Source organism: Metarhizium acridum (assembly GCF_019434415.1).
Source record: "Metarhizium acridum strain ARSEF 324 chromosome Unknown scaffold_29, whole genome shotgun sequence".
Lineage (NCBI taxonomy): Eukaryota > Fungi > Ascomycota > Sordariomycetes > Hypocreales > Clavicipitaceae > Metarhizium > Metarhizium acridum.
Window position 1 is genome coordinate 2,419,332 of NW_027094017.1, and position 8,477 is coordinate 2,427,808.

Here is an 8,477-nt window from a genome sequence, read left to right on the forward strand (position 1 = left end):
GGGGGAACGGTCGGCAATGACGGAATTGGGCGGCACGGGTGAATGGACCGGGCGTCTGCGTCCTACGGCGAGTGTCGGACTGCATGCAATATGCCATCCAATGCTTACACGCTCTCTCAGCCTCGTGACGGGGCAAAGTGGACGACGAGTCGTCTGTTTCCTCCAAGGGCTGGGGTTGCTGGCATGGTTGGGATCGTTGGGATCGCGGGGGGTTGCTATGGTGGCACCGTGCCACCCCGCAGACAGCTTTATTATTACGACTAGTCTGGAACAGCCAAAACCGGTCCCCGGTGCTCTCGGGAACCTAGTTATATGAACTTATATCGTAACGAATATTAATATTGCCGAGTAAGCAGTGCTTGGCTTGGTCGAGAGTGCGGAGTTCTGATTTCTAGACTGACCAGTTGACGACTCAACCACTGTCCCACCCCCGGCTTAAGAGCTCAACGCCCCAGGCCCCCTCCCCACATCCGCACGTAGCCGCTCTTTTAAGAAGGCGGCACCAGAACACCTCTGTCTCTCCGAGAGAGGAGGCTTGTGTATGAAATTCCGTAACCACCACCGTACGTTGCCTTTTTTTTTCTCTCTCTTGCCCTTTTCTTCTCCCAGCCTGCTTGTCATCGCCAGCAGTGCCTTGATCCCCTCATAATATCTACCTTTCCCCCCCTGGTGTCATCAACCATGCGGCGGCTCATCTCACGAAGCGTCTCTGCAAGCGCCACGCGGTCACCGGTGACCTCAGCCGTACCCCGATCTACCATTGCCACCTCCAAGATGCCTTCCAACGGCTCTTCTTCCTCGGCCGTGGCCGCCAGAAGAATACATGCGACTGCCCAGCAGCTCAAGCCCACGGCTGCTCTGGCCTCTACGGCCACCAGCTATCCCAACACCCACGACAAGATCCAAGCCGTCGAGGACACGCCGTACTTTATCGACAACAAGTTTGTCAACTCGACAACTGACAAGTTCATTGACCTGCCTGACCCGGCTACAAACAACCTCGTTACTCGTGTCCCCCAGATGACCGAGGAGGAGATGAAGGCTGCTGTGGCTAGCGCCGAGAAGGCTTTCAAGTCCTGGAAGAACACGACCGTCCTCGCTCGCCAGCAAATTATGTTCCGATTTGTGCAGCTGATTCGCGAGAACTGGGACAGACTGGCTGCCAGCATCACTTTGGAGCAGGGCAAGACCTTTGCCGACGCCAAGGGTGATGTTTTGCGTGGTCTGCAAGTCGCTGAGGCGGCTATCGCCGCGCCGGAGCTGCTCAAGGGTGAGGTTCTCGAGGTGTCCAGGGATATGGAAACTCGCACTTATCGCGAGCCATTGGGCGTTGTGGCTGCCATTTGCCCCTTTAGTAAGTTCCTGTGAAGAGCATTGATTTGCTTTGCTTGGATGTGTGGACCTGACAGCTGACCCGTCCTTGTAGACTTTCCTGCCATGATTCCTCTTTGGTGCATCCCCATTGCTACCATTACTGGAAACACAATCATTGTCAAGCCATCTGAGCGTGACCCCGGTGCTGCCATGATCCTCGCTGAGCTGGTCCAGAAAGCTGGCTTTCCCGAAGGCGTCGTCAACGTCATCCACGGCGCCCACAAGACTGTCGACTTCATCCTCGACGAGCCCGCCATCAAGGCCATCAGCTTTGTTGGAGGCAACAAGGCCGGAGAGTACATCTTCAGCCGTGGTTCTGCCAATGGCAAGCGTGTCCAGGCCAACCTGGGCGCCAAGAACCACGCTGCTGTCCTGCCCGACTGCAACAAGAACCACTTTGTCAACAGCGTCGTCGGGGCTGCCTTTGGTGCCGCTGGCCAGCGCTGCATGGCCCTCAGCACCCTAGTCATGGTCGGCGAGACCAAGGAGTGGCTGACTGACATTGCCAAGAGCGCCAAAAAGCTCAAGGTTGACGGAGGCTTCGAGGCCGGTGCTGACCTTGGCCCTGTCATTTCTCCCCACAGCAGAGAGCGCATCCTGAGCCTCATTGACAGCGCCGAGAAGGAGGGCGCCACGATCCTCCTTGACGGACGCAACTACAAGAACCCCAAGTATCCCAATGGCAACTTTATCGGTCCCACGCTCATCACCAACGTCACCACTGACATGAAGTGTTACAAGGAGGAGATCTTTGGCCCGGTGCTGGTCTGCCTCAACGTCGACACCATTGACGACGCTATCGACTTGATCAACAAGAACGAGTACGGCAACGGCGTGGCCATCTTCACGCGCTCCGGCCCCACGGCCGAGACGTTCCGCCGAAACATTGAATCGGGCCAGGTTGGCATCAATGTGCCCATCCCCGTGCCGCTGCCCATGTTCTCCTTCACTGGTAACAAGAAGAGCGTTGCCGGTGGCGGTGCCAGCACTTTCTATGGAAAGCCAGGTATCAACTTTTACACGCAGTTGAAGACTGTCACGGCGCTGTGGCAGAGCCAAGATGCTGTTGCTAAGAAGGCCGCTGTTCACATGCCTACTTTGCAATAAAGGGTGTGTGTGTGAGAGAGAGAGAGAGAGAGAGAGAGAGAGGAGAGAGAAGAGAGAAATGGAGGGAGGGGCCGGAGGCGATGAGAAATTGAAGATGAGTGTTGATTTTCAGTTCAAAAATTAGTTCTTATGAGTGCATGTGGGAGGAAGTACGGCTTCTGGCCTGGCCTGAGCAAAACTTGTCAAGAGAAAATATAATAGGGTTCTACAAATCTTGTCCTCGGCAGTGCTTGTGAATAGATGCAGCGTAAAATCGGGCCGCATGAGGGCTTTGCGTACCACATGTTGGGTTGGCGTGATTCTTTTTGAGGTGACGTGTGTGTCGAGTATGTATGTAGCCGGCGGAAGACGGGTTGGACATGGTTGCCTGGACTTGACCCTTGGAATTCCGTAGGCACATGAACGGACTGGGCATTTTTGCATTAACAAAAGAAAACATACTGCTGCCATTGTGAGCAAGCAGAAAGGTCATGGACGGCTCATGCATGAGCGCACCGCTGGCCACCACCAAGTCCTACCTGCTATTCTTCATATCCAACCCGGCCTCCCTTCAGCCGAGAATCATTCCCAAAATTGGAAACATGGCACTTTCTGTCTTGAATGCCATTGATTTGAGGGGCTCATGTGCGGGATTACATGGATGGGCAAGCCGTGCTGAATGACACGTCTGGTGCTCGACATGCAGATGAGTTATGACGGACACCTTTGTCTGCGAGATGCGCATGCCGCAACACGGGATGTAAGCTACTATCAATATGTGCTGTGCGTCGGTTCCGTGGTTTTATTTTTTAGCCCTTTGAACTTTGCTTGGCTGTTGCAAAACACATACGAGGGAGAAAAAAAAAAGGTCACATGTTGACTACACACACGGCAGGAAGTGCAAACATGTCGTGGATCGCCGTGCCCAGCCGACTCTACTAACTACAAACTCAAACGCAACAACACACACGCGGCCCCGAAACCAACAAGAAGACCAACATCAGCAGTGCAGCCTCGCCGGCCCCCAAACACACTACTATGCCACCCCCCGGCCATGAACCTCGCTCTCCTCCCCTACACGGTGTTTTTCGAAATCGTGTCCCACCTCTCTGCGGTCGAGGCCCTCACGTCGCGCCGCATCTCGCGTGACGTGCACTCGGCGCTCGTACGGCCCGACCTCAGCATCAGCCTCATCCTCTTGCACTTCCCGCGGTCGCTCGAGGGCCCGCACCCTCCGCGGGCACCTCCGCGCCGGCCGCCACGGGGCTCTCGAGGACGAGGACTGGGCGGGCGTCTTTGCGACGCTGGCGAGACGCTATCACCACCTGGGCCATGCGACGCCCTGGAGGGTCGACAAGGTGCGCGTCGCGAGGAGCCCCAGGCTCCGGGGCGTCACGCCGTGGAACAGGTTCCTGAGGCTGGACGACAAGACGGCCGCCTTTGACTACTGGGACCCCGTGTGGGCGTTTGCGCCGCGGCAGGGCGTCCTGGTGTATCCCGCCGCCGCGGGCGCCGCCGTCGTGTACAGGGCGAGGGACCTGGCGAGCGGCGACGAGGCCGAGGTGCCCTTCGACACGGGCGGCAAGGTCGTCCGGAGGGTGCGGCTGAGCCACGGCATCCTGGTGGTTGAGTGGTGCGAGGAGCAGGGACACGACGAGCTGGACGGCGCCGAGGCCGCGCATCGCCACTTCGCCACGGCCTTTGACGTCGCCGCCTCGCGGTCGCGGCCGGCGGCAGGTGTCCTTCCGGTCCGAGTGGACGACGCACCACCTGGGCCTGCCGCCCTCCCACCAGGACCGCTTCTTCTCGACGCACAACGCGACGCACTACGTCGTCTACATCTGGCAGCCGACGCGGTCGCCGTGGGGCGAGTACGCGCCCCTCGAGCGCCTCGTCGCCTGGGACATTTCCCAGCCGAGCCCCTACCGGCCGTCGCTCGATCCTACCGGCAGGCCGGCACCCTGCTCGTCCTCCTCCCCGGGGCCGAGAATCATACGGCGCATCGCCGACGACGACCTGTCCAGCTGGGGGGTCCGGCAGGCCGACACGCCCCGGCTGCGAGGCCTCGCCCTCGACCGAAACACCTGGGACGCGGACGCGCGCTCGCCCACGGGCCACGTCTTCTTCGTCGAGGAGGAGCACCGCTGGTGCGCGGGCCCGCATAGCAGCGCCACGCCTCCGCGGCAGCACCACCTGCGCACCACGGGGATACCCCTCGTGGGCGACGGGCCGAGATGGGTAGACGACTGCGGCGGGCGGGGGAGCTTCGCCGAGCACGCCATGGAGTTTTGCCCCCGCGGCTGCCGGGCCAGCTGCGCGGACGAGGTGGACGAGGCGGACGAGGATGATATTTCAACGTGGCCCGGCAGGACGCCGTGCTGGCGCCACGACGACTTCCCGTACCTCACTGTTTCAGAGGCCCATGACGTGCTGGCGGGCGTGAGAATCACGGCGAGACACTGCTTCATGATGGAGACGCTGTCGGTGCATGTGCGGCCGCAGCTGTGCGTCGAGGGGGTCGCGCGGTATCGCAGCGGGGACCGGGGACACGCAGCCCCAGATGACGACGAGGTTCGGCTCGACGATGGTTTGTGGGCGCAGCTCATGGGCAAGGGGTGCATCGTTGGTGATGAGCGGTGGGTTGTGGGCGAGGACGAAGCCGGGGACGTGACCGTTTTGATGTTTTAGCACTTTACCATGACGATTATGATGTGTGATATGAGGGGCCCATGCTGTGAATGTAATGTTTTTGCATAAAACTATGAATAGCGTGGGTGGCGAGAGCTTCTTTTCCTTTTCTTGTGTATTGGGTAGCGTGGGTTTGTATAAATATAATATACTATACGTGTGTATGAACCTAGATAACGCCTTGCCATGCCATACCCTATTTTTCACCCCCCGAGGAAAATCATACATAGTCGTGCAAACATGAACGAGTTTAGATGTGGTAAATTTTCCTGCTTGTGTATGAAATAGTGTAAAATTTACCCACCATTCCTTTTGTTGGGCATATCCTTAACCCTTTACTGCTGGGGGAATCTGCAAAAACCCACCGAAGTAATCGTCCAGCCACTCGGCCGCCCTCTCGCCCGAATCGTCGTCGTTTGTGTCCCACCGTCCGACAGAGCCCACATACCCATCTGGGCGGACGGTTGACAATGGCCACCTCGCCTGGCTCCAGGTTGCCGAGCCACTTGTTCGTGCACAGGGCGCCGCGGGTATCTTGCTCGGGGATGTTGTCGAGGTACAGAGTCCAGCGGCTGTCTTGCAGCATGGCTGGGAGATCGAAGATTCCATTTCCTCCTTGGGCATGGTTGCTGTTGCTTCGTTAGCTATGCCTGAATGATGATGTGTATATGCAGAGGCTGGTGTTGGGAATTGGGCGACATACTGATTAATGCAAAAGTAAAGAGGTGGCTGACTGCGGTATAGCGCTCCGGACGGATGTAAATGTCCTCTGCGGAGCCCTTTCTGGGTTGCTCGGCGTAGGATTTGCTCGCCGCAGCGGAGAGCTGGCTTACAAACGACGAATTTTTTCAGCAACGGCGTGGCAAAAGGTTGACAGAAACGGCGCAGCCAGTTGGACATCCCACATGAGGAGGAAGATCCTGAATTGACCCAACATGGGGATGTCCAGCTGGATGTCCACGGGGTTCGAGTCAATGTATCGAGTGACTTTCGCTGGAGGCAAGAGACATCCGGGCCGGGCATCCCCAGTGGGAATGGCAAAGCTGTCTGTCTCGGTACGGTTGATAGGGGCTGCCTGGAATATTCTGCGCCGATTCCAGAGATAAAGCGCACGTTTGCCTTGAAGTTTTTGGCCAGGGCAACCGCATCGCCCTCCAGCAATTTGGTTGGCGTGTCGTAGTCAAAGTTGACCAGGTCGAGTGCTATCTTCCGTCTCTCCTCTTCATAACTTTCAAGCAAGACTGGCTTGGCAAGCCCACGGACGGCAAGGTTAAGCTTCCACGAAAGATTCCAGGAGTCGTGCATGGACGTGTTCATACCCTGGGCGGCTTTGGGTGAGTGCGTGTGGCTGGCATCGCCGGCGAGGAACACCCTGGTGTTGGCGTCGGAGAACCCGGCTGGCTACGCGCTGGCCGACTTGGTATCGTCCAAACCATTCAATATACTTCCAATCGACGGAGAATGGAGCCATGATCTTCCTGGCTTGTTCCGTGACGAATTGCTGGCCGAGCTGGCGACGATCCTCGGTGGCCCATGTCTTGAGCTCGATATAAAACCTTGTCATGTTTCTCTCACGGGGGATGATGAGAATAGAACCGTGCTCCTCTGAGTATACTAGTGTTTTTGACCAAATGTCTGGAAAATCTGTGATGAGCTCTCCATCCAAGACTCCCCAGATTGCGGCCTGGGACATTCCGATGGCTGCTACATCGGGAATGCTCTTGCGGACTTTGGAGTGCGCTCCGTCGCCTACACTCTTGTCAGCGAAAGATCGCGCTCATGAGCCAATTTGAGAGGGGGCATACATCCAACCAAGTATTGCGTAGTATAAGTCTTCTTGTCCTGGGTTACATTCGTGCGGCAATTTACTTGCAACTGGCCGGTCTTGGCAATATTCTCATACGATTCAAAGGCGGCGTTTCTGCGCACCGTTTTCCCTCTCTTGGCTAGATCTTCGATGAATAGACTCTCTACGATGCCTTGGTGAACCAGTAAAATATACGGATCAATGACATCAATTACGGGTGGGTAATGAATTTCTCGGCCTAGTCTGTGCAGCGGCTTATCTTTCGTGGCTCTCCAGAATGAAATATCATAGACACGGACTCCTCGTTGGAGTAAAGGATCGGCTAGTCGTAGCTGTCTGAAGGTCTCGATCGTCTTGGGTTGTAAACCGTCCGCCCTGTGCAATAAAGACGTGAGTTTCTCCATCCATAAGTCATTGCCACTTACAAATACCAGTACGACAAGCCGTAAAAGTTCTCTCCCTTACCTTCCTACTGGTGTTTGGTCGGCTCTATCATCAACCACTTCGGCATGAATGCCATATCTCGTCAGAGTCGCCGCCATCATGAGGCCGGCCGGGCCTGCACCAACAACACACACTTGACAATCCGACGGCGGCTCGGGGAAGTTTCGTAGCTGGGAGAGGTCGGCAATAGTGGCGTCTTCAGCATCCTCATCTACCGGCTCCATCTGCCGTTCCACCGCAGTTTCAACGTCCATCGCGGTGATTGGGGTCGCATCTGCTGAACGCTGTGGACTGGACAAAATTCCCGGCGCCATGCCTCTGCGGTTGCCTATATTGCGTCCGACTTGGGAGTAGGAAAAGATCCAATTTACAGGTGGAATTGCCTGAGCTTTTGCTAACGCGACCGTGGCTAATGTTTCAGTGGAGTACAAGGTTCGGAATGCAGAAGTGATTGCGAGTCGTCGTCTAGCCGGCACGAGAGTCGCTATTTCTAAGTTCTCTGGGATGATGGAGAAAAACAAGGTCTGCTCGCACACCCCCCGCGGCAAGGCACTTGCTAGACTTTTGAGGAGTCCAGCTCCTATCAATAGCAGACGCGATGTCAAGAGCGGGCGAATAACGATTCACAGTCTGAAACCCACATCAGTTAGGTGGGCCAACTGATACTGGGAAGCAGTTGATGTGTTACTCCTTGAGCACGGGTAGATGATCCGGAAACAATGCAGAGAATAGGTGGTACGATAGACTTGAATCGGTGATCTTGGCGGTCGTCCTAGGAGAAAAGGAAGAAAATTGCGACCAAGGATGGCAGTGGCTGGGCGGTGCCGGAATAAAATACTCTAATTACGAGTTTTGGGGCAACGCCGGGCTTCCACCTTCCACACGGCTGGCAGCTTGAATCACGGAGTGTCGTCGGTGGCCATGGCTTATGCCGTGTGCCTTTTGCCTTTTGCCTTTTCAAAGCCTTTTCCTCTTGCCTCTTGCCCCGTAGTCTGTTCTCCGTACTACTCGGTACCAGTGCCATGGCTTCTCTGGCCGCCATGGAAAAGGCTGGTCAGCGGCTCATCGGACAGCCCCG

At 56.6% G+C, this 8,477-nt stretch overlaps 4 protein-coding genes across 4 annotated transcripts; 2 read left to right on the top strand and 2 right to left on the bottom strand.

The window, feature by feature from the left end:
* Positions 1-314: 314 nt before the first annotated feature.
* On the top strand, positions 315-2,946 carry ALD6_3 (aldehyde dehydrogenase (NADP(+)) ald6). Its single transcript, XM_066118442.1, has 2 exons — positions 315-1,354; positions 1,427-2,946. The coding sequence occupies exons 1-2, from the start codon at positions 682-684 to the stop codon at positions 2,479-2,481; spliced, it is 1,728 nt and encodes a 575-aa protein (XP_065977046.1). The 5' UTR covers positions 315-681; the 3' UTR covers positions 2,482-2,946.
* A 704-nt stretch (positions 2,947-3,650) lies between these two features.
* J3458_004832 (uncharacterized protein) lies at positions 3,651-4,142 on the bottom strand (the record flags this gene model as incomplete). Its single annotated transcript, XM_066118443.1, has 1 exon — positions 3,651-4,142. The coding sequence occupies one exon, from the start codon at positions 4,140-4,142 to the stop codon at positions 3,651-3,653; it is 492 nt and encodes a 163-aa protein (XP_065977047.1).
* A 598-nt stretch (positions 4,143-4,740) lies between these two features.
* J3458_004833 (uncharacterized protein) lies at positions 4,741-5,148 on the top strand (the record flags this gene model as incomplete). The annotated part of the gene is made up of 1 exon (XM_066118444.1): positions 4,741-5,148. One exon carries the CDS (start codon positions 4,741-4,743, stop codon positions 5,146-5,148), a length of 408 nt encoding a protein of 135 aa, XP_065977048.1.
* Positions 5,149-6,329: 1,181 nt separating this feature from the next.
* J3458_004834 (uncharacterized protein) lies at positions 6,330-8,474 on the bottom strand. Its single transcript, XM_066118445.1, has 3 exons — positions 7,421-8,474; positions 6,954-7,330; positions 6,330-6,897 (listed from the first exon to the last, which is right to left on the bottom strand). The coding sequence occupies exons 1-3, from the start codon at positions 7,711-7,713 to the stop codon at positions 6,419-6,421; spliced, it is 1,149 nt and encodes a 382-aa protein (XP_065977049.1). The 5' UTR covers positions 7,714-8,474; the 3' UTR covers positions 6,330-6,418.
* Positions 8,475-8,477: the final 3 nt, after the last annotated feature.

Coding starts and splice junctions, on each gene's coding strand:
- J3458_004834 (XM_066118445.1), bottom strand. CDS start 7,713: ATGGCGCCGGGAATTTTGTCCAGTCCACAGCGTTCAGCAGATGCGACC. Junction 7,331..7,420: donor GACCAAACACCAGTAGGAAG/GTAAGGGAGAGA, acceptor TTTATTGCACAG/GGCGGACGGTTTACAACCCA. Junction 6,898..6,953: donor TACGCAATACTTGGTTGGAT/GTATGCCCCCTC, acceptor ACAAGAGTGTAG/GCGACGGAGCGCACTCCAAA.
- ALD6_3 (XM_066118442.1), top strand. CDS start 682: ATGCGGCGGCTCATCTCACGAAGCGTCTCTGCAAGCGCCACGCGGTCA. Junction 1,355..1,426: donor GGCTGCCATTTGCCCCTTTA/GTAAGTTCCTGT, acceptor CCGTCCTTGTAG/ACTTTCCTGCCATGATTCCT.